This window comes from Petromyzon marinus, chromosome 43, assembly GCF_048934315.1.
Source record: "Petromyzon marinus isolate PM22_M1 ecotype Great Lakes invasive population chromosome 43, UKy_Petmar_22M1.pri1.0, whole genome shotgun sequence".
NCBI lineage: Eukaryota > Metazoa > Chordata > Hyperoartia > Petromyzontiformes > Petromyzontidae > Petromyzon > Petromyzon marinus.
Window position 1 is genome coordinate 2513778 of NC_133709.1, and position 27938 is coordinate 2541715.

The window sequence follows — 27938 nt, forward strand, 5'->3', positions numbered from 1 at the left end:
CCGGCTTCCTTCCCGTGTGTGCCGCGCGAGTGTTTCTGTTGCGCGCACGCCGTCTCGTGGCCGCAAGCTCGAGGCGGCCTGTGCGGCGGCGGCTCCTCGAGCGGCGATCTTTGCGATCTCCCGACTACGAATTGACGCCGCCGGCCTCTGCAGCCAAGAAGCGTCAGCGCCACGAGTGTCCCAGCCGCTCGTCCGTTGTTGAGCGGCGTGCGTGATGCGCGTCGCCAGAAGTTTCTTCCCCGGGTGTGGTGGTTGTAACGCCACTGCCACGTTTCTTTCAGAACTTGCTTATTTTTTGTTATTATCCATGGAGGTGTTTTGGGTTACATCGCGTAAATGTAAACGCGTTGTTAAACCCGCCACCACTCGACACAGCCAATTAGTCTGGTATGGCACGTAAACAAAACATGCCAATGTGTAACTAGTACAGCACACTGGTGTGTTGCAGAGTAAACCCACAACATTTAAAACCTTTCTATTTGGCTGTTATGGCCATACATACAGTAGCAACATTTTTTTACAGCCGTTTGTGCCGATCCACTACTGGTTGAAGGCCCTCCCTTTGCCGTCGTGGTAATGAAGATCGCTTTAACCATAATTCGTCACGCCGGGTGAGTTTGTGCGGGTTGGTGATGGTTGGGTGGGGTCAAGGACTTGGTTCAGATATCCCTGAACTAGCTGTGACGAGTAATTGAACTCGGGTCACGGGGTGTATAGTGCAGTGCCCTAACCACTTTGACACCACTACTGCTTCCTGCCCCATTACAAACTGCAGTCCCTTAAATCGTTTTTTTTATGTTAAATTCACTGCTTCGTCGAACCTTTACGATGAATAATAGGCTTGAGAATAGGTTTTCCCCTTTTTTCCGGCTACAAACAGGTGTTAAGATGTTTAAAACACCAAAGTGAAACCTTTTACACGGAATCACGGTCTGCATTAACCACAATATTTGTGGTCAGAATGCAAACAAAAACATACTCCGAGAGTATGTTGCGTTGTCTTTGAAACTGATTGGTCCACACCAGAGACAGCTTTAAATAAAATAATAAGCTTCCTATAAACAATTAAGGAGCATTTTGTTTTTAAATTGTCACCGAGGTGAAAATAAGCACTTGACCTTTCGGCCAACTGGCCTCCAGGACAAGAGAAGGAGGCAGCTCACTGGTTGGTCAGTGGTAGTTGTGTAAACTACCTCGAGTGAGGAATTCAGTGTATGTCACTTGGAAGCGGCACGGTTTACGGGCAGCAGTACTCGACGTGTGATTTCTCCGCGCAACGCGCCACAGATCTCGCACCTTCCTGCTGGATTCAAAGAATGAAAGTGACCGTGCTGGCAGTCGTGAAACAAATCCAGTGTATAAAAAAATATATACGAAAATACACCAAATTAATCGTAAACAATCACGTACGTCACAGCTTTACGTGTGGGCAATGTGCCGCATTCAGGGTGTCGAGAGAGATGTCTTTAAAGTTACACTTTACTCTGTGGGGCCCTGAGAAAAATGTTGAGTCGGGTTATTTCCGTGGTCACACGGATGATGATCCCGTTTAGCCAGCTTCCCGGCTATTTTACACGGGAGATCCGTGGTGCTGTGTGAGCACAGCAGCGCCAGCAGCAACAGCGAAGACAACAACGTCGATATTGCCACGAACGGGCCCAGTCAAGAGAGATTGCGCAACTAGAGCAAGCGAGGTATGTGACGGTCGTGAACGTTTTGGGCGATGGCCCTTGATCAGGCGGTGGCGAGATGTTGACTACCTCGCCTGGTATACAGGAGGTCGTGGGTTCGACCCGACCCTGACGCCTGTATGTTTGGAGTTTGCGTGTCTCTCTCATCATCACGGTGGCTAGGAGATGTTCACTACCTCGCCTGGTATGCAGGAGGTCGTGGGTTCGATCCTGATCCTAACGCCTGCTGTATATTTGTAGTTTGCGTGTCTCTCTGTCTCTCATCATCATCACGGTGGCTAGGGGATGGTAATTACCTCGCCTGGTGTACAGGAGGTCGCGGGTTCGATCCCGACCCTGACGCCTGTCTATTTGGAGTTTGCGTGTCTCTCTGTCTCTCATCATCATCACGGTGGCTAGGGGATGTTAACTACCTCGCCTGGTGTATAGGAGGTCGTGGGTCCGAACCTGATCCTGACGCTTGCTGTATATTTGGAGTTTGCAAGTTCTTACCCTTGGCTGTGTGTAGATTTTTCTCCGGGTCCTCCGATTTTTCCCTCCACATTTAGAATCGACATCACGCGTTTGTAGAGTAGTTGGCTGCTATCAATTTCCATACGATGATAAGCCAACTTCGTTGAGCTGTCATTTGTGATAGCCAAGTCGCTTCTGACAGCTATAACAGCCTTGCCTAGTAAAATAATTAAATATTCGTTTATCAGTGCGCTGTGTCTGGGGGGATGGCAAATTGACGAATGAAGTTTCGTATTAGAATCTGAACCAAAAATCTAAACTCTTCCATTGGTGGACATTGACCCCCCCCCCCCCCCACTTGCCAGTCCGTTGCCATGGTAGCTGCGGTCCCCGAGTTGCCCATCATCCACAAGTGCCGGGTGTGTCTCGGGATCCTTTTTTTCTCTTTGTGTTTTTTTCAGTGGGGGGCCCCCCAACCCACCTCCCACCCCACCTCCCATCCCATCCCTCGACCCTCCACCCCATCCCTCCACCCCACCCCCGACACCCCACACCCCTTCGTCCCTTGGGTGCCAATCCCCGGCTGCCTTATTCATTCGCAGCTTTTGTTCCTTGGCAGCCCCGCACCGCGCCCCCTCACACAATGCGGGCGGGGGAAGGGGGCGCCCCCCAGGGTGATCCCGGCCGTTGAGAAGGAGGAGAGGGAGGGAGGGAGTGGGGAGCGGGGGCCCAACAGATTGTGTGTGTGGGTTTGAATAGGCGGGGAGTCCCCTATACACTCGGGCTGAACGATTTGGGGAAAATATCTAATTGCGATTTTTCTGACATTGCGATTTGATTTTCGATTAAAAAATTTAAAGGCAAGCTTCAGTTCAATATTCACTGTGGAATAGATTTAAAACACGTGATGGAGCATTACCACATGATACCATCAAAATATGAACTGCTCTATATATTCTAATGCAAGGATGAGAATTTAAAAGATATTAATTGCTTCCAACATGTATTTATTGAACTGTTTTACTTGAAATATAACAATCACACATAGAACAATTGTTAAGTTGAATACATAAAGTTACAATAATAAATGATAAAACAATTCCAGATGATAATAGGGTTTTCCCCTTTCTGGCAATAAAACAGATGTTAAAACGCCAAACTGAAACTTTTGCAAGGAATCATGTCTGCATTCACCACACAGACTTGTGGTGGATATGCAAACAAAAAAAAACATGCTCTGACAGTATGTGCATTGTATTTGAAACTGATTGGTCCACACCAGCGACAGCTTTCTTTAACAATTCCAATAAGAAAGTAACGGAACTTTTCAAATCGCAAAAAAATCGCAGCCTTTGCGATTTACTAATCGCATTGTTTCAAATTGCGATTTCGATTTAAAATCGATCAATCGTTCAGCCCTACTATACACCCCGTGACCGCGTTGAATCGGTGCGAGCGAGGGGGTGTAGGGATTTCACGCCCAGCTTGTATATCACGTGACCAATAAATAAGCAGACGGCAGGGGAAGCTCATTCACAGGTCTCTTGGCCCTGTATATTCAACTCGCCCTAATCGTCCTTGGGGGAGTGCGTAATTCCAGCATAATTTGAGTGAACGATCCTGGCGATGCGTGTTTGTATATTTGGAGTCCACGTGTTTTTCTCTCTCTCTCTCTCACTCTCTTCCTCGTGGTGGTCGAGTGGATTATTCTCCGGATTGCTCCTCCGGGCTTGCCCTCCAACTACCCGCAACGTTTTATAATTATCGAACGCGCGCTTAGGTACATGTTGGCTGCAACTATAAATTCGCACGGTGTGGTGATGATATCAGCCGCTTCGATGAGCTATCACGCGTGGCCAGGTCGCCTTTGGACAACGAGCTAATCGCTCAGTTTGGCTTTATCTGGTAAATAAGAATTCGTTTTGTTTAGCAGCGTCAGGATTCTTCGAGCCGTTCGTGACAGAACACGTGGGCTCTCACCGCTATCTTATCCCCCTCCCTCGTGGGTAGATAACGATTCATTACACGCACGATAGGTGCAACCGAGCCAAGGTTGTTAAACGAATGTCGATATGTCAGACTTGACGGTCTATTCCGAAAGCCGTGGGATTGCTCTTCGCATCTGGCGCGGGATTAATGACGATGCGCCGATTGGCACGCGCGAACGTCCGAAATGGATCCGTCATCGGCAGCCATGCCCAAGAAAGCAGCGCGCTACGATGAAGGGCATTGCCCGAAACGTTGCCTGCAATGCATTTTTGGTTTCCTTTAAAGACCCAGGCTGTTATTGATCCATGTGCTGAGATTTTTCGAAGACGTTTCATTTGCATCGTCTGTCTCGTGTGTTTCCCGTCTCGTAGGCCCTTTGTTCCGTCTCGTTTGCAGTGTCTGCGTTCCGTGTTGCGTCTCGTGTGTCCGTACCGTGTGTCCGTATCGTGTACCCTGCGTTGAACTTCGTTCGCGCCGTACGGAGCAAACCGCGGGTGTTATCCGTCTCCAGCGCCGCGTCTCGTTTGCATCGTCCGTGTTCGTTTCGTGTTCTGAAACGCAACATTTGCTTGGGATTTGCTAATAATTTCCCTGAATTTAAAACGATCTATTCTTACGCACACAATTCCCGGCGAGGCATCAATGAATCAAGGAATCGATCAGCTGCTGTTGAACCCCGAGGAGTAACTTGGCTGTGGATGCTGTTTGTAATGGTTAGCAGCACTCGATGTTTAGATTATTTAGATAATTTTGCTGCTATTTCCACATGATAGGCCACTTCGTAGAGTTATCACTTGTTTAACACGCAGGCTTTCGCGACCAATATTATTCATGATAAAGCTTTTTGTGTTAGATCGCGGAAGTATAAATGCGTCGTAACCCTCCGCTACCCGACACACAATCAGTAATGGATTTGTTACGTAAACAAAACGCCAATTGGTTACTACTTCAGCCCACCGGTGTGTTGGAGAGTAAATCCACAAAATTAACATTTGTAATAGCCAGGTCTTTGAAAAAGAAGCTAATAGCTCAGTGGGCTCCATCATCTGGGAAGATTATTCTAATATTTCGTTTTATTTGTATATGTTTGCGAGTGATTTGTTTACCTTTCATGTTGTGTATTTTTGTACTGTTTGTTGTTATAACGTTTGGACCCGTCCCGACTGTGGGCATCTGCGAAAAAGAGCTTTATAGCTCATCGGATTCATCCAGAAAAAAATATTATGATTCTGACATTTGCGAACCGGTCGTGGTAAGTTCGTCCTCCCGGAGCGGCAGTTGAACCAACGGGTAGGTTTCCTTAAAACCCTCAGCAGTACGAGAGTGTACACGTGTGTGTACATACATCCACAATTTATCGATCAGCAGAGGTCACGTGCGGTGGGCTAAAGCGTGTGTAACTCCCACCGCTATATTATTACGTGTTTGCCAGCATGGAAGATTAGTCCAAGGGACTTTTTTTTTTAAATCCCCCCAGAAAAGAGGCGTCACTGCAGTGCTGTAATGGGACACGTGGACTGTAACTCTGAAGCATTATCTCGAGGATAATTCGAGCTCAAGGCGGTGTCGAGAGCCAGGAGGCACGCAGAGCCTCGCCGTTCGTGTTGGTCGACGCTAACCACGAGGGGAGATGGAATCCGCGATGATCTTAGACCCTGGGGGATATAGGAGGGTCATATAGATCATAGGGGTCATCCATGAGGATCCATCGATCCTCGTTGATTCCAGGAGCTAGATGGATCGCTAACATCGCCCGACCATGAGAGAGACTGTAACCGCATGGGGAGAGGCCTTCATCCAGCAGTGGATAGATGATGCCTGTTGATGGTAATTAGTATACTGTAATGTTGACAGTGGAGCATGGTGGGGGAGCGGGGGGGTGAGCCCGGGGGCTGGTGATGTCAGGGTGGTGTCGTATTGTAGGATCGGTGTCGCTGTGTTGATTGTTTAAAATACAACACCATTCGTATCATTTCGTAAGGCCTTTGAAAACAGCAGCAGCAGGGTACAACTGTAGAGAATTGTGAATGTTGTAGGACATTCCACGGCAGCGGCTCGGGTCAGTAGCCAAGTGGAGTCGCCCGCTTGTTCCACCGGAATACAGCCGTGGTTGTGTTGGGGTAGCTGAGTGGAGTGGTTGTGTTGGGGTAGCTGAGTGGAGTGGTTGTGTCGGGGTAGCTGAGTGGAGTGGTTGTGTCGGGGTAGTTGAGTGGAGTGGTTGTGTTGGGGTAGCTGAGTGGAGTGGTTGTGTCGGGGTAGCTGAGTGGAGTGGTTGTGTCGGGGTAGTTGAGTGGAGTGGTTGTGTTGGGGTAGCTGAGTGGAGTGTTGTGTTGAGGTAGCTGAGTGGAGTGGTTGTGTTGGGGCTGCTGAGTGGAGTGGTTGTGTTGGGGTTGCTGAGTGGAGTGGTTGTGTTGGGGTAGCTGAGTGGAGTAGTCCGCTTGTTCCATAGGAATACAACCGTGGTTTGTTCTAAAGGGGCACCCATCGGTGATACGCGCCAGATGGATTGTACCTCGCCGCAATTCGCAGTTCGGTAGTGGAGTACCTCGCCTGGTCGTTCCATTCACGGAATAATATCGGCACATTCCGTTCTCCCCCCCCCACCCTGCTGGGAGGGTGGCAGAGAGAAACGAGAGGTGTCCCTTCGTCGGGTATTCAATTCAATGCTGTGCACTGTCCTGTCACCCAATACCCCCCCCCCCCGCAACTCATTTGTCTGTAGGCAGATTGCTCGGAATGCGCATGCCAGATCTCGTCTGGGCTGGCGCAGAGAGAGAGGAGCCAGGGAAGTGCTTGAACTTGGACGGGGCTGAGACGAAATGTGAAGGCGAGCACGATTCAGAACGCCACCCATGGGGTGGCTACCCCCTCCCCTACCTACCTACGCTTCTGCTGCTGCGGATTCGCAGTTGAGCAGCAGAGGGCAGTGCAGAATAAAAAATATATTGTACCGTACTGTACTTCTATGCCCCCCACGTCTACCCTACTCGCCCCCGAGGTCCCAATAATTGGTACATCTATTTATAAAGTTTTTTGCTGATCGCTTTTTCCCGAGCTCTGTGGTCCTATAATTGGGATGATGTTTGGCCAAGTCTGTGAATTAATATTGACTGAAAGCGTGAATGAGTATAAGAATAGGTTTTAACCTTTCTGGCAATTAAACAGTTGTGTTAAGATGTTCAAACACCAAACACAAACCGTTTGCAAGCAATCACGTCTGCGTTAAACCACACACATACTTGTGGTGAACAATGCGAATAAAAACATGCCCTGGTAATGTGTGCGTTGTGTTTGAAACTGATTGGTCTACACCAGACACAGCCTTCAAAGACAATGCATACATTTCGATTTAAAGCTTTCGTGACTGCAATGATTCATCTTCTTTGGTCCTTTCGGTAAAGTCACGTAGAATGAGAATAAAATTATAAATTATTATTAGATTATTATTTTATTCTCATTCTACGTGACTTTACCGAAAGAACCAAAGAAGATGAATGCATACATTACCAGAGCGTGTTGATGTTTGCATGTCACCACAAGTATGTGTGGTTAATGCCGATACGATTCCTTCAGTTTGGCGTTTGAGCATCTTAACACCTATTCTATGGTTCTTTCGGTAAAGTCACGTAGATAGTAGAATAGTAATAAAATAAAGTGATTAAAATATGACGTTTCGATATCAACGTCGTGATATTTCTAATACTTTTATTGTTATTATTATTCTATCTACGTAACTTTACCCAAAATAACCATAGAATATGAATTCCTGCAGTCACAAAAGTTTTAAGTCAAAATCCATCTTAACACCTGTCTCATGGCCAGAAAGGGTTAAACCTATTCTTATCATTTGATACCGGGAAGAAAAGTCTCATGTTGTAGCTGTCAACCCCGAGCTATAAATTCCCTGATAGTGCATTGTCCTTGTGCTGTCCGCCTCTGGTCTAACACTGGTTGAGACTTGGCCCTAATGAAGGCTGTCCCTGGTGTAGACCAATAAGTTTCAAAGACATTACCATATACTACCAGACCATGGTTTTGTTGGCATGTTCACTAAGTACCGTGTGTGGTTAATGCAGACGTGATTCCTGGCAAGCGGTTTCTGTTTGGTGTTTGAACATCTTAACACAACTGTGTTATTGCCAGAGAGGGTAAAGCTTATTCTTATACTTTCAATACTGGCAAGAAATGTCCCATGTCCGTGAATTAGTGTTTATGTTTGCGGGAAGAAATCGGAGTGCTCGGATAAACCAACCCTTTTCCTCCTGGACATGTGAAAAAAAGCTTCGGGGCCGTCCATAAATGACATCACGCACCTATGGGTGGGGGGGGGGTCAGATATTTGTGACGATGTGTGACGATGGGGGGGGGAGTTTGAGAAAGGTGACCTCACATCATAAATGCGCAACTTTAAATAAATATAGACAACACGTTCTACTTATTTAAATATACTTTTTGAGAAATGTTTTCTCCTACAACATCAGAGTGCAGCACCACATTAAATACGCACTACAATGACAATAGTTTAAAGCGATTTAAAGCATGTTTTCTTTTCAAAATGGAAATATTTTTTTTGGGGGGGGGGCAGAGCTTTGTGACGTCATATTTGAGGGGGGTCTGACTTTTTGTGACGCCGTGTGACGAGGAGGAGGGGTCAAAATCGTCCAAAATCGCGTGACGTCATTTATGGACGGTCCCTTCGTACTTAATCGAATCTATCCAGGGTAATAAAGATCCTGACATTGAATGGAAACGGTTGCGAGATTAAATCAACTTTCTGTTCTGCCACCTCCTGGCGAGCCAGGGGTTTGCCTTCGCGACGCCCACGGGAACGGAGTTGGAACAGATGGAAATTAGTCCACACCTTGATGTTACTGCCTTGAACCTGCCAAGCCATATACGGCTCCTCGACGCCCATGGGGAAGGGAACTTCACGGCATCTGCGTGTGATCCACCAACCCCTTGCTGCTGCCTCCACAGGTACTCGAGGATTACAGGCCACGTGGCTTCTATGGCGTCATCACGCCACACGGCCGTTCAGATGACGGCATAACGCAGTGCGTCATTGACCGCGGCACGTGAGCAAGACTACTTTGTGACGTAACGTGTGCGTAATGACGACATTATACGCCTTGACGCCTTGCGACGCTGCGATTTGATTACGTGGTGACGTTGCGTCCGCGCGGTGACGCAGCTCCCCTGCTAGTATGTCACGACGCGCGGTTACGTCACTGATGTCACGTCGCACGAGTCGCGATGATGTGGTAAACGCGCTGACGTCACGACCGCGCGGTGACGCCCCCACTCTCACCTTGACGTCACGACGCCCGAAGCGCGGTGACGTCTGTGGTCAACGCGCCTGCGTCACGACCGCGCGGTGACGTCGGTGCCAGCGTGGCCGACAGGCGGAAGGCGGAAGCGTTGCCGAGTAAACACGCGACATGGACGAGGCCTCGCCACGCCAGGTGAGAGGGGCAGCGGCGAGGGCAACGCGGGGGCAGCGGCGATCGAAGCGGCGAGGGCAAAGCGGGGGCAGCGCGGGGTAACGAGGGCGGCACGCACGGGGGTAGGAGTAGGAGGGCAACACCGGGAGTAGGAAGGGCAGCACGGGGTAGGAGGAGGGCAAGCCGGGGGGAATAGGAAGGGCAGCACGGGTATAGCAGTCGGAGGGCAGCACGGGGGCAGGAAGGCAGCGCGGGGATAGGAGGGCAGCACAGGGGTAGGAGGGCAGCACAGGGGTAGGAGGGCAGCACAGGGGCAGGAAGGCAGCACAGGGGCAGGAAGGCAGCACAGAGGCAGGAGTACGAATGCAGCACGGGTGAAGGCGGAGGGCAACCCTGGGCTTTGCACCGAGGTGGGAGCGCATCACGGCGGTGCCAGGCAATTAGCAGGGCAGGGATGAGAGCAAAGTGGAGGGCAGCAGAGGGGCAGGGAAGGCATGAGGGAGGGCAGCTCGGAGGCTGGAGGCGGGCAGGAGGGAAGGCCATTTGTGGGGGGGGGGGAGGTGGCAGCATGCGTAGCGACGTGGCAAGGAGGGAGAGCATCCAAGAGGGCAGGGAGGCGAGGTCTGGCTGGAGAGGTAGGCCGGAGAGGGCGTCGGCGGGGAGGTTCGAGGGCAGCAAGGTGAGCAGCGACGAGGGGTGGCCGCGAACGGGTCCGAGGTGACGGCGCGGAGGGCGGCAGACGGGAACGGAGTTCGGCGGCAGGGCTGGGAGGCCGAGTGGGCGGAGGGAGGCCGGGGGAGAGATGAGGCCGCGAGTCCACGGGTTCGACGCCCGCGTGCCGACCGAGGGTACCCGCGAGGCCCGTCCCATGTACCCCCCCCCCCCCCGACTCCAGGGGTTGACGGAGCGGACACGAGACCCCAGCTTTGCCTGCGCCATCCGGGCCCGGGTTGGGCTTTTATTTATTTGTTTCTACCGAGTCCGCGGTGCGTGGCCCCGAAGTCACCTTGGCTGAATGGATGAACCCCCCCCCCCCCCCCACACACACATTTCCCCATTCTGCCCCAGTGGGTAACAACTTTGGGCAGAGTGCGCGGGCAGTGGAGGAGGAGGAGGGGGGGGGGGTACCCCGTGGCTCTCAGAAGGACCCCCGTGGGGAGCCACGCGCACGGACCCGGGCTGCCCTCGTTACGAGCCAGGCAGGCTGCGCTCTGTGACCCCCCCCTTCCCCCAGGGCTGCAGGGATGGCCAAGAGATGGCAGTGCAGTGTTATAGATTGTTGAATCAATCTGTGCGGAGCTTTGAACGTTACTTAAAAGCCCCCACACGCCCAGCGATGCGTGGGTGAGTTTTTGTCGCTTTCTTCCCACGCTAAGCCAAGAGTCTGGTTAATGGAGTTGGTTCTTTAATCCCAGCGTGGCATCAACCTCCTGTAAATGAGTCTTGAGCAGCGGATTTAAACCCGTGGGTTGCCCCCACCACCACCACCACCCTTCCCGACAGTGGGACGCCGGCTGTGGCATGGCTACCGTGCAGGATGCATTTCACATGTGCACGGAGAACATCAGCGCCACGATGGGGCGACACGCACCACACAACCACACACCACACCACACCACACACCACCACACACCACCACACACAACACACACACCACACGCACTACAACACACACCATACACCCCACACACACCACACCACACACACCACACACACACCACGCACACCCACTACACCCACACACACCACACACTTAGCATAGAACATGAAACCTGCCTTGCTTGCTAACACGCCGTCAATTCGAGGCGTTGACACGCGATCTCTCTCTCTCTGTGTACATGTGTGTGTACGTGTGTGTGCAATGTGACCTCGGTAACTTGGATAAATATGATGACGTTTATTAATTATTTTATACAATGACCCAATTTCGCCTCGCTCACAAGATCAGTGCGCGGCTTTATTCGAGTGAGACAATGCTCACTCGACTGGAAATATATCCGGCTCGGCTCCACGTGTGAGGAGAGGAGTGAATCGCCATCAGCCCCCATCCATCCATCCACGGAACAGAGATGAATCACGCGGGCCAGCTGCAGCAGAACGGTTCCCACGATTTTCGGGCGTACGTCAGGATCTTATCGCGGGGACGGCGTTTTTGCTGGAGCGTGCTTTGTTGTTAAGCCAATTAGGACTGTAATTCAGAGACAGAAATACAATCTGGGCCACTTGTCGGGATAAGGGGGGGGTGGGGGGGAAAATCGCTCGTAAAATTCCACTGTGGTGTCACGAATGTCCTCCGATTAGCTGAATTTATTCACCCGCCCCGGGGATGGCGATGGCACATTCGGTTTCATTTTCCGTATATGTCAAACCATCTATAATAAGTGAGTGATATTTTTTAAAAAAAATTGCAGATACTGGAATTTTCAAATTGATGCCCCCCATGGTATGAGCAGACAAAACATTGTCACTGACACTGCGACGTTCAAAGGAAAAATATATAATAGGTGACGTTTCGGGCAATGACCCTTCATGGCACATAAATGGTATGAGGATGATGCAGACATTTTGACCGCAGCTCACATGGGGCTATGTACTGTGCAAAAGAAGTTCAACATACATACAAGTACTCAATTGGGATTATATACACAAAGCAATCATTGCCCCATACTGGCAGACTGAATCAGAATCAGATTCTTTATTTAAACTGGAGGCATTCTATGAGCTATGATGCTCTTTTTCACAGATGTCCAGTAAGGGCGGGTCAGCAAGTTACAACAATTCCCCCAGGTCACTCTTGCAAACGGAACTCATCCTGGTCTCTTGAGTTCTCACGCAGTACCATTCGCCATCGTGGCAACAAGACAATCGATCTTCGCGTCTCCAGGGAATGCCGCGTCACGTCACTTCCACTGCAGTCGTCACGCTTTTTCTTACGTGGCTGCGTGAGATAGCCCCAGGTGAAAATCTCGCTTGGCTTCTCTCCCAAACCAGCGTGGTTTGTGGGATACGTTCCCTCTGGCCCCTGCGCCTGCCCTGTGCCCAGCCCCACAGCGATCCGGTTAATCCCCGTGCAACCGACGATCACGGGAGCCTCGATGGAGGAGGGAGGGGCATTCAGTAGGTGGCGAGATGTTAACAATCTCGCCTGGTATACAGGAGGTCGTCATGGGTTCGATCCCCTACCCTGACGACTGTATATTTGGAGTTTGCGCGTGCATTTTTCTCCGGGTCCTCCGTTTTTTTTCCTCCATTTAGATTCGACATGGCTGGAATAAATTTCCGCGTGATGATAAGCCACTTCGTTGGGCTATCATTTGTGGCGAGGTCGCTTCTGAGAAAAAATTAAATGGCTCAGCGGACGTTTCCTGGGAATATACAAAAACAAGTGTTCATAGTTTTATCAGTCACGTCGACTTCCTGCTCCAAGTCAAGACCTTCTCTTCCCCCCTCCCCTGTCACTGAATGTGACTGGGAAAAGAGGAAGAGGGAGGAAACGAATCGGCCGGTGGGGATAGTGTGAGCATTTTGACGGGGAGATGGGCAAGGTTCTGTCACGTACATCAGTTTTCGCTCGTGAGGATCATGCCAGATGGATACGACCGGCTGCCTCTCTTGATACAATAAATGCATTCATTCGCTTTTTCATTTTCTTTTTTTTTTCATTTTTTTTTCATTCACTTCGTGTTTTACATTTTACTCCAGGCTGGGTTCAGGACCCCCCCCCCCTCCCCTCCTACAGCTGCTGCTGCACTCCTCCAGACCCGGGAGCTCAGTTGTTGCATCCCCCGGCACGTTCAGCGTGTTCGCCAAACCTCGCTTTATCCACATTTATTTTGACGTAAGAACACAATTTGGATTTACAGGGCAGTCCAAATGCGACAGCATCTCCAGGTGCTTTACAAAAAACTGTTAGATACAAAGACAAAGGTCCCCCCGTATAGCCTAAGCTGTTAGTGAGCACATAAGTAGGCCAGAACAGCACGCGAGGGGGTAGGTGGCCAGCACCACGCCTGACCGCCATTATATCCCGGGTGGCGATGTTAACACACCGCACCAGGTACTCATTTGAGGCTGAGTCGACCAAGGGGAGGCCCAGGACCGATGTTGGCCGTGAGCGGGAATAGAACTCGGGTCGTCGGTTTTCGTAGCGCGGGGTTGAGAAACCTGGCAATACGACAGAAAGAGGCCGGCAGTCGCATGCAGGTGTCGAGGCTGAACTTGGAACAAGGGAGCAGAGTTGACGGCGTGGATTGCCTGGGGAAGCGAGTGGAGGTGCTCGACGGGAGTAAACGTCCTCCCACTCGGCGAAAGTTGCACGGGAGCTTTGATAGAAATCATGGAGTGGAGAGTGCATGGAAGCGTAGTCGAGTGAGATGATGGGAGGGGAGAGGTCGGAGAGTACGTGGGGGGCAGTAGAGTGAGATGAGAGGGGAGAGGCAGGCAAGGGCGGGTCCAGGAGAGCTTGAAGACGGTGATTGAGATCGTCAAAGCGATCAGGGATTTTATTTGGGAGTCTTGGAAGCTTAGCATAGTTGAGCCTGGTTCTTGGATGGATGACCACCACCAGAACTTGCTCTGTGTTGTAGGCATGGTGAGGCCATGTTGTGTCACCACCTCCTATGGACACTTTGTGTTGAGTTGTGTGTAGTTTTGTTAAGCCACGTGTAGTTGCGGTGAGTCACGTGTCGAGCTGTATGTAGTTGCGTGTGGTTGCGCTGAGTGGCGTTCTGCTGCGAACCGGCCCCCCCCCCCCCCGTGTGTGCCCCGCAGGCTTCTGTGGACCCGGCGCTCGCAGCGATGGGCCGCAGCCTCAACGAGGCGATCCGCGTGCTCGGGGACAGGCAAGGGTGTGCACCACGCACGCCACCCACACTACACGCACGCACGCTGTGCACACACACACACTGTGCACGCAAGTATGCACGCACGTGTTTACGCACGCACGCACGCCACCCGCTCTGCATGCTGCAACAACAACAACAACCGCCATTCACCACTAAGTGGCGGTGACGTCACCACGGCGCTTGTGCCAGGCTATGTGCACACGCACGCTTAGACACGCTTATCTGCGCAAGCGCGCACACGCTCGCTTCACCGCGGTCACCTGCGAGGAGGTGTACGTTAACAGCCGCACGTGTCCCCGTGTGCCAGGTCGGGAGATGAGACTGACGGAGTCAATCGGAGGTACATCCCCGGGCCGCTGCAGAGCAGGTACCGAGCCCTCTCAGCACCGTTGACCTTTTCCTCTCTGACCCCCTCCTGAGTCCCTTTGCCCTCTGACCACCGCCCCCCCCACCAACCCTAGTTCTGTTTGCCCTCTGACCTCGCCCCCGCCCCCCGACGCTGTCCTGCGTGGCTCCAGCGGGCAGACGGTGAGCGGCATCCTGGAGCTGGTGCAGACGCTCATCCATGGGGACGACGCGGAGGATGGGGAGGAGGGCGACTCCTCTCCGGCAGGGTGAGCCGGCGCGCCGGAACGACGTCACCGGTCGAGGGCGGGGTGACCACCTGTGAAGTGGTGACGGGGGGGGCGTGCTTGGAAAGCAGTCGAAAAGTAACGATTAATCGAATTAAGATTAAAAAAAAATTATAATAATTACGTTCATGATATGTGCATATCGTCACGCGTGCAAGGATCTATTATTTGTGTATGATTAAAATAATCGGCGCATTGTAAGGTACATTTTTCGCGAGAACGAGCGAGAATCGTTACAGACGAAGCGGGCGCACGTCGTGGCGATTCATCGTGCCGCGCGGGAAGGTGGTGGAGGGGGGGGGACGTGCCCGCGAATTGTCGCGTCTCTGGTCGGCAGTAATCACAGCAAAATACTACAAGTGTTGTGGTGGGTGCGGTTAATGCCGTTGCTGCGCCCTCGGTATTTAAACAAGCTACGTGTAGCCTCGAGCAATGTCCGGGGTCGAGTTGGTTTGGGGTTTCTTTTTTTAAAGAGCCTCCTAATTTCCCGCGTCTGTTCCGGTTAAACCTGATCGCCCCGCCGCCGCCGCTCGGAGAGGTTGGGTCTCTTCGGCTTGGAGCGTAGTGGGTGGGTGGGGGGGGTGGATGGATTGTGGGGGGGGGGGGGGGGGGGGGCAGCCCAGTCACGTGACCTTTCGGAAAGCGTGAGTGGGGAGGGGGGGGTGGCCGGGGAGGAACAGCGCCGGCAGCGGCTGCGCCAATTAGCGCAATTAGCGGATGGAGGCTTACAGAGGGGACGTGCTGTGCGCGCGGTCCTGTCCGGCAGAATGCTGAACGGTCGCGTTTCGTTTGCATTCGTCGTCCGCTCACTTGTCACCGTTGTGCGAGCGGCACTTGAACGTTGGCAGCCTCGGCGGGGGGTGGGGGGGGTGCTGTTGTGGCTGCGACGACTTCTGGCCACCGCCGTGCGTTGGAGCAATCGAGATGACGCGGACAAACGGTCGGCGACGACGTGAAGGAGGAGAGGCCTTAAACTCGAAATGGAGAAGAGGCCTCAAGATCAGACTGAATGGACGGAGTCTCGGCGAGAGGCTCTGCGTGTTTTGTCTGTGTCTCCGTGTCGCGTCTCTCTCCGTGCTGTGTTGGTCTCCGTGTCGTGCCTGTCTCCGTGTCCTGTCGATCTCTGTGTCGCGTCTGCACCTCCGAGTCGCGTCTGTGTCTCGCGAGCCGCGTGCGCGCGCGAGTGCTGGCGCCGCGTCCCCGTGCCGCGTTGCGACCGTCAACCTGCCGCCGTGGCGCAGGCTGGTGAGCGGCGGGGGAGACGGCGCCCACGTGGCCCTGCTGGGCCACAGCCTCGCCGCCTACATGTCGGTGCTGCCCCGTGAGCGCCTGCGCCGCCTCACCACTCGCATCCTCTCCGACACCATGCTGTGGTTCTGCCGCCTCTTCCGGTGAGACTCCCCTCCCTCCCTTTCAGGCAAATCCTCATGCACCGCAACAACAACAGCAGACGGGTTGGCCGGCAAGAGTGATCGGTTGTTCTGTTGTTGCTACTATCCGAGGGACTTTGTTTGTCTCTTGAATCTGCCCCGACTAACCCCGCCCCCTACCCCGACTAACCCTGACCCCGCCCCCTACCCCGACTGACCCCGCCCCCTACCCTGACTGACCCCACCCCCCACGACACAAATCAGCCCAAGCCCGTACGTCCAGTTTGAATGATGATTAATTTATTTAACAACTCCCAGGATCATCCAGCCTTTCTGGACCACCTTGGGGGTGCACGCATGAAGGAAAGGAGGCAGACTTCAAAAATAACTCGAGATCCGTTCTTAGACAAACCCCCGCACTTGCCCAGGGTCCAGTGCCCCCTGGGAAGCCCACCTTGTCAATCGATTGGGATCCCCCTCAACCAACATGCTCAGCTCTCCTCTCTCCTCTCATATGTTAAGAGGTATATGATGTGGAAAATGTACAGCAGCCAAATGCTCTTAGACGCATGATGTTGATTCTAAATGTGGAGGGAAGGACCGGAGGACCCGGAGAATGAATTCCACGCGACCACGGGGAGCGAGAACTTGCAAACTCCAGGCATGCAGGTGTCAGGGTCGGGATCGAAACCACGATCTCCTGCATACTAGGCGAGGTAGTGAACATCTCGCCCCCGTGGCAGTGATTTTGCAAAAAACCGGAGGAATGTCTAGAGTTTTTTAAAACACGACGTGTCGTTGTTTAACAAGAGCTCGGCTCTCGTGTGCCATAGCTCTAACAAAACAAAACAAAAAAATAATAATGACAAGACGCTGATGCGTTACGGGGAGGACGCGGAGCCGAGCTGAACTTCTTTCGCACCGAACGCGAGCCAACTGCGCTAATGAAAGGCGCGGATTCGCGCTCGCTCACTCGCTCGCTCGCTCGGTTCGCGTGCGTGCGCGTGCGTGCGCAGCTTCGAGAACGGCTCGGCCTACTACCACGGCGACGAGCACGACGGGCTGCTGCGAGTGTGCCGCCTGGTGCTGCACTCGCGTTACGACGACTACGCCGCGGACGGCTTCCAGGCGCTCACGCGCCAGCCGCCCGTCGTCTACGTTAGCGCCGCCGCCAGCCCGGGCACCGCCCAGCACCTGTGCCGTCAGGTGAGTCTGAGCGCTCGCGGTGGGCGGTGGGGCGGTGGGGGGGGGGGGGGTCTTTCATGGTGGGGGAGGGTGGCAAGACCCCCGCCATGAAACCGATCTCGAGAGGCCATGACCCCTGAGGAAGCCGTGACCCCTGGGGATGTAGCGATGCGTCGATTGGTGATGTGTGCGAATATACATGCGTGCGTGTGTGTGTGGCGCGTTTGCGTGTGCAGCTGGGACTGCCACTGTCCTGCCTGTGCACCGTGCCGTGCAACACCGTCTTCGGCTCCCAGCACCAGATGGTGCGTACGGCACCAGCAGGGCCGCCCTGCCCTGCCCGCACACCGTGGCCACACCACACAACCTACCCGCACCACACAACCTACCCGCACCACACAACCTACCCGCACCACACAACCTACCCGCACCACACACCGTGACCGCACCACACAACCTACCCGCACCACACACCCTGCCCGTACCACGCGCCCTGTCCGCACCGCGCACCCGCCCACACCACACACCCAATTCATGCAGCGCACCTAATTTTGCGTGTGTGGGTGCAGCGTTTCCTTGCGCGACTGTGTCTCGTGTTAAAGTGCGTGTGTGTGTTCATGCTTGGCGGTGTGTGTGTGTGCACGTGCGTTAACGTACGTACGTGCGCGTGTTCGCACGCGAGCAGGACGTGGCCTCGCTGGAGCGTCTGGTGAAGGACGACATCTCCTCGGGGAAGCTGCCCCTGCTGCTCGTGGCCAACGCAGGTGCCGCCCCCCCCACTCTCCCCCCCCCCCCGTCCCCCCTCGCTCCCTTCTTGCTTCCCCCCCATCCGCCTTCAGCATTTGAGCTCGCTTCTAGAATTGCCCGCATGAGTCGGGGGAATCTAACCGGGCGGCTCCGAGCGACGGAGCCCCGGTGGCGGAGTGCTCGGCGGGCTCGACGTAGTGAATGGGGGCGCGAACGTTGAACCCTCCCCCACCCCACCACCTTTCTCTCCCCGCCCCTGCCCCCCCCCCCCCCCCCGTGTCGCAGGCACGCCGGTGGCGGGGCACACGGACAAGCTGGGGCGTCTCCGTGAGCTGTGCGACCAGCACGGCCTGTGGCTGCACGCACAGGGGTAGCGGCCGCACCGCCGCGCTACCGCACAACACCGTAGCCCCGCAGTCGCAGCGTGGGCTGTCTGGCGAGGGTGCGTGGCTCTCGCTCACTGTGCGTGCGTGTGTTTCGCAGGGTGAATCTCGCCACGCTGGTGCTGGGGTACGTCTCGTCATCCGTGCTGGTGAGTGCCCCCCTCCCCAGCCCCCCCCCCCCTCCACCTAAACCCTCAGCGACCCCCTCTGTGTGTGTGCTCATGAGCATGTGTGTGCGCGTGGGTGTGTGTGGGGAGCGGTAGTGTAGCGGTTAGCACGCTGCGCTATGAACCCGGCGACCTCAGTTTGATTCCCGCTCACGGTCAACACTGGTGATGATTATTTGAACCGGTCCTGGGCCTCCCCTAGGTCTCCTCAATTGAGTGCCTGGTGATGTGTGTATGCATCCCCGCTGGGGAGACAAAGGCGGCCAGGCGTGGTACTGGCCACCCACCCCCTTGTGTGCCGTGCCGACCTTCATAGGTGCTCGCTAACAGCACTTGCCCTAAGAGTCTGTTATAAAGGCTATACAGGGGGTCTTTGTGTTCACGTGCGTGCGTGTGTGCGCGAACGACCAGGCCGCTGTCAAGTGTGACAGCCTCACGCTGACCCCGGGGCCCTGGCTGGGCCTTCCGGCGTGCCCAGCCGTCACGCTGTATCGCCATGACGACCCCGCGCTGGTGAGTGCCTCACCTGCATACCTCACCATGCCCGGCACACTCATCCCAGCTCTCCCATGCCTCTGCACAATACATCAGCACTCTGTATGTGTGTCTTCATGTGCCACGTGTCCGTGTGCCATGCGCGCCTTGTGTATTTGTGTGTGTGTCCGTGTGCATTTTTCCCCGTGCGTGATGTATGTTCCGCTTGTGCGTGTCCCAATTGTGTGTGACATATGTCCTGCATGTGTGTGTCTGTACCGTGTGTTTGTGTGTCCATGTGTGTGTCACGTGTGTGTGACATATCATCCGTTTGTAAGCCGTGTGTGTTGTGTGACATATGTTCCACCTATGTGCCGTGTGTGTGTGTGTGCATGTCAGTCGCTGGCGGCGGGTCTCGCGTCATGCCAGCCGGTGGAGAAGCTGCGGGCGCTGCCACTGTGGCTGTCTCTGCAGCGGCTGGGCCACGACGGCGTGGTGCAGCGCGTGCGGCACGCCTCCTCGCTCGTACGGCCCACACCCCACCACCGATACACACACCACCACAGCGCACCGCACCACTGTACTGCACCACCGTGTCACCGCACCTTTCCACTGCACCCTGCCACTACACCACAATATACCAGACATCACACCGCGCACCGTACCACACCACCGCAGCACACTACCACACCACGACAATATACCACCCCACCGCAATATACCACACAACACCGCCACACCGACACACTTGCGCAACACCACACAACCCAGCGGCACAGATTTCAGAGTCTCTTTTCTCGATGCACGGAAATCCACGCAAATCCCGTAGTGGTGGGCGGGGATTGCCCGCGGCCCACCAGCCCTCGATTTTGGCGAACGCTGGCGCGAGGAATCGCCAACTGTAGCGAGCGCAACTCGGCGCCCCATGTCCCTGAGCGAACGCCGTCGATCGACCGTTGCGAGAAGCCAAGCGGCGGTGTGGCAGAGCCGCGGGTTTCGTGTTGACGCGGTTTCTGTGCTGCCGCCGCCGCCGCTGCTGCTGCTGCTGCTGCTGCGTGCGTCAGAGTCAGCGGCTCATCGAGAAGCTGAAGCTCGTCCCCGGGGTGCGCACGCTGGTGGAGGACGAGCTGAGCTCTCCCGTCGTCCTCTTCAAGTACGCGGGCGACTCGTGGCAGCCAGGTGACGAGCGCGGTCGCCCCGCGGGGCCCCGCCAGTGGACCGCTGGCAGGGCCCCGCCCGCATGCACTTCACTGCGAGATTTTTTCCTAATTAATTGAATATCGTGACGTGATGCCTCTAGCACGACGGGGATATAATTGTGCGAGCTATGTGATGTCGGTCGGAAAGCCGTCTCGTGTCGCTAACTCCTGCCCGCGGCACCCCTGTGCCATCCCGTGCCACCCCGTGTCACCCCGTGCCACCCCGTGCCACCCCGTGCCACCCCGTGCCACCCCGTGCCACCGTGCGCAGCATCGGAGCGGGACCCGGCTGAGGACGTGAACCAGGACGTGATGGACGCCTTCAATCGATGGGTGAGCAGCAGCAGCGACACCTATCGGGAAGGGGTCAGGGGTAGGGGATGGGGTGCTACAAGGATGAGGGATCCAGGATAACCTCAGCTGCTCGGAAATCCATGGTGCAGCGTCTTAACGTCGTGACGTACACGCGCGTGTGTGTTTGTGCGTCGCCTCCTGACCCCGGGCCAGCTGGGCGAGGAGCTGGCGCGGGCGGTGCCAGTGTGCGCCGTGGACGCGGTGGAGCTGGGAGACGTCGGAGTCTGCCTGCGCTTCAGCCCCCTCTCCTGCGCTGCCGGCAAGCACGGCAATAACCACCGCCACTACCACACGCTAAACAATTACAACAACCACAGCCACGCAGCTGCAACCGCCACGCAACAACCACGACCGCACGGCAACAACCACAATGCAGCAGTCAACACCACGCGGCAATCGCAACCACCACCACGTAGCAACAACAATCGCCACCACGTGGCAACAACCACCACCACGGCTACATGGCAACCATCTCCACATGTAGCTCCTGCTGTGTCGCCAACAGCTCTTGCCCCTGCCATCGATCAGGCCGACGGGGATTGTTGGTCACTTCCTGTGCCCGAATATGATTTTGTGTACGTCTGTGTACTCTTGTGGCGGTGGTGGCGGTGGCGAGCAGGCCTCGGCACGGCGGTGGAGCACGTGGACGCGCTGATAGAGGCTCTCGGGGGTGCCGTGCCCGTCATGGCCGCCACACTGCGGCTGCGGCACTTCTTCCGCAGGGAGGCCCTCGCGCAGCCCGACCTCTCCTACCTGGAGGAGCCGGGCTGGGCCGGCCTGGGCGCCGTGCGGTGAGCAACGGCACGCGGGCATCTGCACGCGTCGGGGGTCGCACACGCACAGTGATGTGTGCCGTGTGTCAATGTGCGTGTGCGTGTGTGTGCTAGAGGGGAACCCACGTGAGCGGTGTGCCGTGCGCGTGTATGTAGGAAAGCGATGTGATCAGTGTATTGTGCGTGCGTGCGTATGTAGGGAAGCGATGTGAGTGGCGTGCGTGGTCCGCGGGTGTGCCACAGGTTCGAGCTGACGATGAGCGACGTGGACCCGGCGCGCAGGGGCGCCGACACGGAGCGCGTTAATGCCGAGGCGCTGCGCAAGCTCGTGGAGCTGGGCTCCGACGTCCCGTTCCGTGGCGGTGAGTCGCCACGGTGGCGAGACGTTAACTCCTTCGCCCGATATGCAGGAGGTCGTCGGTTCCATCCTCACCGTGAAGCCTGTGCATGGTCGCGTGGGTTTATCTCTGGATCCTCCCGTTTTTCTCTCCACAATCGACGTGCGTTCAGGGTATTTGGCTGCTATAAATTTCCACCCGACGATAAGCCACTTAAATTTTGATTTAAAGCTTTCGTGACTGCAGTAATTCATATTCTTAGTTTTTTCGGTAAAGTCACATAATAAAATATATATTTTATTATTTTGTTGTTTCCCTTCAACGTGACTTTACCGAAAGAACTAAGAATATGGATAAGCCACTTCATGGAGCTATCATTTGTGTTGGCCAGGTCGCTTTTGCAAAAGAGCTATACAGCTCAGTGGGCCTTACCTGGTAAAATAAAAATAGTTTTGCTCATAATAACATGAAACCCGTTGCCTTATCGTCGTCGTCATCGTTGTCTTCGCCGCCGTGCTCGCAGGGGGCCAGGCGGGCGTGTACGTGGGCATGGTGGCGGATGACGTGGACGTGCGTGCGCTGGTGGAGACGATCGCCGACACGGCCCGCGAGGTCGAGGAGAGCACCAAGGTCAGGAAATCTCGCGAGGCCCACGTAACAACAGCCGCCCGCGGCAAACGCCGGCCACCCGCGAGCCTTCACGTGACGTTTGCCTCTGCGTTAAACGGCGCGCGTCGAATGCGTCATTGTAATCCCCCGCGCCCCCCCTCCGTGTTCAGCTTCAACGGGTGTTTGTAGCGCCCTCCAAGCATGGTTGAAAACCTTTTTAGGCATTAGCTTTGTGCGTCCGTTCCCGCGTGCCTGCTAAGGGTTTGTTTGTTGTTGCAACTTTGTGACACGCCCCCGCTCGACGTCTTTGAAAAAAGAGCATGGCAGCTCATAGGATTTCTCCAAGATAAAATAAAATAATTCCGTGATCCTCTTTGGGAAAACGCTCACGAAGGTTCGAGGAGTGTGATTCTGTCCCGCCGAAAGTCGTCGGCGTCCCGGCCCGTGCGTTCAGCGTCCCGTCGTGTCGCCCCCGCAGCTGCTGGAGAACATGGCGGACATGGTGCAGAAGGGAATCCACGAGGCGGAGGAGCAGCTGCGCAAGGCGAGCCAGGATAAGCTCATGCAGGAGGTGCGCTTGTAGGGAGCCCCGCAGGTGCCGTCGCTGTCGCCCAGCCCGCCCGCCCGATCCCACCGTAGGGGCGGCGGGCCTTGAGCCACCGGGGCCCCGTTGCAGGGCAGCGTGTTAGGCACTCGCGCCCACCGCTGATTGTTACCGCGCGTGGCCACGTGTGACTGTGGGGGACAGTGTGGGACCGTGTGTGACCGTATGTTCCCATGTGTGACCGTATGTTCCCGCGTGTGACCATGCGTGTAACCGTGCGTCTGACAGTGCGTGTTCCCGTGTGTGACCATGCTTGTTCCCGTGTGTGACCATGCTTGTTCCCGTGTTTGACCATGCTTGTTCCCGTGTGTGACTGTGCGTTGCCGCCTGTTCCCGCGTGTGACTGCGCGTGTTCCCGCGTGTGACTGTGCATTGCCGCCTGTTCCCGTGTGTGTTCCCGTGTGTGACCGCGCAGGGCGTGCTGAGGCAGCTGCCCGTCGTGGGCTCCATGCTGAACTGGCTTTCGCCCTTGCACGCCTCCATGCGTGGCCAGGCCTTCAACCTGATGGCCGGTATGAACGAGAACACACGCACGATCATGTGTACACGCGAATGATCATGTACACGCGAACGATCATGTGTCCGCACGCATGGGTGTGTCCGCACGCCCGCTGTCCCCGCAAGGGCCCATACATTCACTGTGTGCTCCCATCCAGCGGCACTCCAGTCCACCTTTTGAACTCCCCTCGATAACTTCACTCGTCTTCTGCGCTGGAGTACTGCTGCTGCTACTGCTGCTGCTGCCTGCGGTACTTGTGCTGCTGCTATCACGGGTTTGGCCGACGGTGCCGCTGAGGCTGCCGCTGGCGTTGGTCGTGTTGGTGCTGGCCGCGGTGCCGGTGGTGCTGACTCTGCTGGTGCTCTCACTGGGGTAGGGGCTCTGGAGTCGACGGAGAGCACGTACAGTTCCAAGATGCAGACTCAGCACGCAACCCCCCCGGTGACCCCCACATCAGAAAGACACTCCCACCTCTCCGGTGAGACCGCCAACCCCTGGACACCCCTCACCCCGCACCCCCCACACCCCCTGATGACGCTGCAGCGATTTCGCCACGACGCTTGTCTGAGCCGCTGTGTTTCGTGCCATTGTGGGTAGCGGCGATCGGAGGGACCGGTAAAATGATTTAACCCTTGCCCCGCCCGCAGCTCAGAAACTCTTCAGGCACTCGTCGCACACGTCGGAGGCCGGGCAGCAGAACGAGAGCAACTCCGGTGTGGTGGAGGAGGCCCCGTCCCAAACGGTACAACGAGCACGCACGCGTCCTCGCGACACCGCCGCGATGTCACGCTGACCGCACCACGAACCGTAACCACGATGCTCGGGCACTGCACCACTGCGTCCACCTGGTGGTTGGTAATAAGCGGAAAGCGAGACTCGGTGAGACTAGTTCCCGCAGCAGCCTGCTCCCGGCTGAGTTTAGCCCGGAGCTGCCAGGCTGCCACTTCCCCCCCCCCCTCCACCGGTCTGACGTGTTTCTAGCTGGGGGCCGCCCCCCCCCCCCCACCCTGGAACCCGCCACGACGTCGTGGGGTCAATGTGCAATCGAACCGCGCTCCGTGACGTCAACACCGCGGTTCACGGCCGCGTGTAAGACGTTAAATATACACGCGTGCACTTCTGTAGCTTTCCGTAAGTCATTATGGACTGCCCAACGTGACACGGTTTTCAGGCCAGCGTTTACCCAACTCCACTCCTCGCGACGCTCCCCCCCTCGCCCCCCCACGGTGCATTTTTTCCGTGATGAGCAACCATCAGGTGCGTGCGGTGCGCGTTGCTTAATTTGCATGTGGGTATGGCTGAGTTCAGTGTCGTTGCTGTAAACTGATGCTTGACTGCGTTAAGCTTGGTAATAAATAACCTGTTGAGATCACTTCCCCTGGCTGCGAACGCGGAGGGTAGGGGAGTGATGGGGGGGAGGTGGGAGCAGCCCTAGAGATCCTCGTGGTTCATGGTGCAATGTCGACTGACGGCACACCCTGATGCTGAACTGTGCCAGCGCAGAGAGTTTGGCTCTGCTCGCAGGAACAAGGCATCGTAATGAATCGGTGTGTGTAACGATCCATCCGCTCGCCGGTTATAAATGACGCAGTTGACGTGCAAGTGTTACATGCGAATGCTACACGGACGCCAAGGGGGGCAATCCAGTGTGCAAGTGGGCAGAGACAGAAGTCGAAGAATAATTGGTTCCTTGCATCCAAATGGCGAGCCCACCACGACACGGCAACGCTCCCACCGGTGAGTAGCGACGCGCGGGAGCCGCCGCCCGCTGCCTGTAGCCACGTGACGCCGAATCCCCACTCCTCCCGCCGCGCTCCCCTCACTCCAGGAACGCCCTCCCGGCTCGCCCGGCTCGCCCGCCGAGGCCGGCGCCGTCACCCAGCGCGACGAAGGAGGGGACGACGCCGAGGACCCGGGCGGCTCGCCCGTCACGGGGAGCCCCGCCGGGACGACGCCCTCCGAGCTGAGCGGCACGGGTGGCAGCGGCACGGGTGGCAGCGGCACGGGGGGCAGCGTCGGGGCCACGAGCAGCGGCGGGGCCACGAGCAGCGGGGCGAGCGGGCCGAGCGCGGGCAGCGAGTCGAGCAGCGTGGTGGGGGTGACGGAGTCCGAGTCGGGCCCGTCGCGCTCGCTCTCTCAGGACCCCGCGACCGGGCTGTCCTCGGAGCTGGAATCTGAAGGGGAAAAGGGGCAGTAAAAAGAAATTAAAAGTTGCACAAGTAATACAAATTATATACATTTATATAAATAGTTGGATTAACATTTATAAGGAGTAAATTTTTACATGAAAGGTGTAAATTTCAATATGCCGCCACCCACCGGGCCACGGGGTAAGTCACGTGGGTTTTTAATGTGAAGCATTTCTTTGACGGAGAAGAGATGGGAGGGGTGGGGGTGGCTTGGTAGGTAGGCTCCCGGTGTCGCCGCTGTCACGTGCCCTTGGATGTAGCCCACTCACCCTTGCTGCCTGCGAGCACTCAAACCTTGGTTGTACTCGGAGCGTAGGTGCAGGTTTCCCTCGCTCTGTGCGGGTTCGGTTCGTGCGATTTTGCGCACTGTATACGCGGCTAACCTATTTCTAAAAATTCGCTGGATTCGTGCGGTGTGGATTCGCTCGGCATGCGGCTATGAGGTCGAACGTGGGACAGCACTGCTTTTGTGCAGCGTGTGTACTGTACGGTGCGAAAGAAGTTCAACACACGTACGTAGCCGTCTCCCAGTGCGGTTTCGTTTCGTGTGCTCCCTTTTCTCGGAACGCATCTGCGAGAGCGAAGGGAACTTGTCTGTGTGTGTGTGTGTGGGCAGCGGGTATGGAGGCAGTAATAACGAGACGACTTCGCAGCTGAAGAAGGCAGAAACATTCAGGAGGCAAGGGAGGTTTGAGGAGCCAATGCCTCTTGGTCAAGCCCCCCCCCCCCCTCCGTCGACGCGCCCTGTGGGTGTCCACCCAAGGTTTTGGGAGCTCGCGAACGAAGGGGGCGAGCGGGCTGCAGCAACAAACGCGTCACATGGACGCGTTTGATCGGTGAGTTTGGGTGCGTTTGCCCGGTGTATCGTTCACTCCACGGCGCCCGCTTCCGCGTCCTTTTCCAATCGCGCGGCGAGAGAGAGAGAGAGACGGGCGTGCATCGGTCACACGTGCGGTTGTGGCGAAGAGGTTTGGGGGTTATCTTTGGAAGCAAGGATGTACATATAATGTGTAATTGCAGGATTCTTTTCTTGGCAAACTGAGGCTGTTCGGAATATTACAGGGACACTTTAAAGTAATTTAAAACTTGGATCAAAATACCATATGAAGTTGTTTGGATTTTCGGCCCGGCCAGATCCTGCTGGGTTTGACAGCCCCCCCCATACCCCTCCCCTGCCCCCCCTGCTCGGATGATGGGTTCATCATACCCGTGTAGCGGTATTCGTCGACGTGTGTGGGTTTTTCCTGGGGATTTTACGAAAGGCTCATCAAAAACAAACTTGAGCTATGTTATTATTTCGTGTCACGGAATTGTTTTTGCACTTAATAGGATGTGTGTCAGCGGTGTGTGATCACTGGGGACCCATTCCTTGTGATGCTGCAAGGCTCTTTCCTACACGTGGGTCTAATACTCGGTTTTGGGTGTCTGGGCTGATTCCGTCCTCATTGTTGATGCTGGGGATTTTTGGAAAATAAAGAATCGTTGAACAATTACTTGACGCGGGTTGTGCGGAGACTTTTGTGAAATTGCCAACACACGTTTCAATGCTGGACGCGTCGTATTTTAACGACGTTAATAGAGTGTGGTTCACGACTGCGAGAGGGGAAAGCGGCAGCGCGGTTAGCCGAGTTCGATTCCCGGCCACGGAGTGGACGATGGGCGGGCGGGCGATAACTGAACCATCCCTGGTGCCGTCCGCGCTAACCAGCGTGGTGAAGTGCGGAGAAAACAAAACCATCCACGTCGTGGGGGAGGACTTCATCCAGCAGTGGTGAATTAACTGATGGTGGGGCGCACATGTGGCTCAAAGAAACGTGACTCGCGTGTGACGGTGGCCACGTGGTTACGACTGCCGGCGTTGTGCACGCATCATTTGCTGACAGTGCAGCCACACGGAAAGTTTTTTTTGTCAACCGTTTTAATGTAATGTCCGTATATGCGGTGCTTAATTTCAGCCAGAACAGGCGTTCAATTCGTGAATTATTCTGGCATTCCAC

General features: G+C 55.4%; 1 protein-coding gene across 4 annotated transcripts; it reads left to right on the top strand.

Annotated features, from left to right (window-relative positions):
- The first annotated feature begins 9448 nt into the window (after positions 1-9448).
- On the top strand, positions 9449-27434 carry PDXDC1 (pyridoxal dependent decarboxylase domain containing 1). 4 transcript variants are annotated; one of them, XM_032970298.2, is made up of 23 exons: positions 9449-9595; positions 14345-14421; positions 14726-14785; positions 14937-15032; positions 16292-16441; positions 17437-17626; positions 17842-17910; positions 18291-18369; positions 18638-18722; positions 18836-18884; positions 19314-19415; positions 19776-19901; positions 20441-20555; positions 20847-20908; positions 21083-21188; positions 21549-21720; positions 21946-22064; positions 22564-22670; positions 23128-23220; positions 23669-23765; positions 24129-24230; positions 24400-24494; positions 25581-27434. In XM_032970298.2, exons 1-23 carry the CDS (start codon positions 9572-9574, stop codon positions 25947-25949), a joined length of 2544 nt encoding a protein of 847 aa, XP_032826189.1. In that variant the 5' UTR covers positions 9449-9571; the 3' UTR covers positions 25950-27434. The 4 variants fall into 4 exon arrangements, with proteins under 4 accessions (XP_032826189.1, XP_032826190.1, XP_032826187.1 ...); XM_032970299.2 differs by having other exon boundaries at positions 14345-14415; XM_032970296.2 differs by lacking the exon at positions 9449-9595 and adding an exon at positions 10128-10253.
- The last annotated feature ends 504 nt before the right edge of the window (positions 27435-27938 follow it).

What these genes read in the sequence shown, in the direction of transcription:
- PDXDC1 (XM_032970296.2), top strand. Translation starts at nt 10,143, where the DNA reads ATGCGTAGCGACGTGGCAAGGAGGGAGAGCATCCAAGAGGGCAGGGAG. An exon ending in GGAGGTTCGAGGGCAGCAAG is followed by an intron (nt 10,254 to 14,344) that starts GTGAGCAGCGAC and finishes TGTGCCCCGCAG; the next exon opens with GCTTCTGTGGACCCGGCGCT. An exon ending in AAGACACTCCCACCTCTCCG is followed by an intron (nt 24,231 to 24,399) that starts GTGAGACCGCCA and finishes CCCCGCCCGCAG; the next exon opens with CTCAGAAACTCTTCAGGCAC.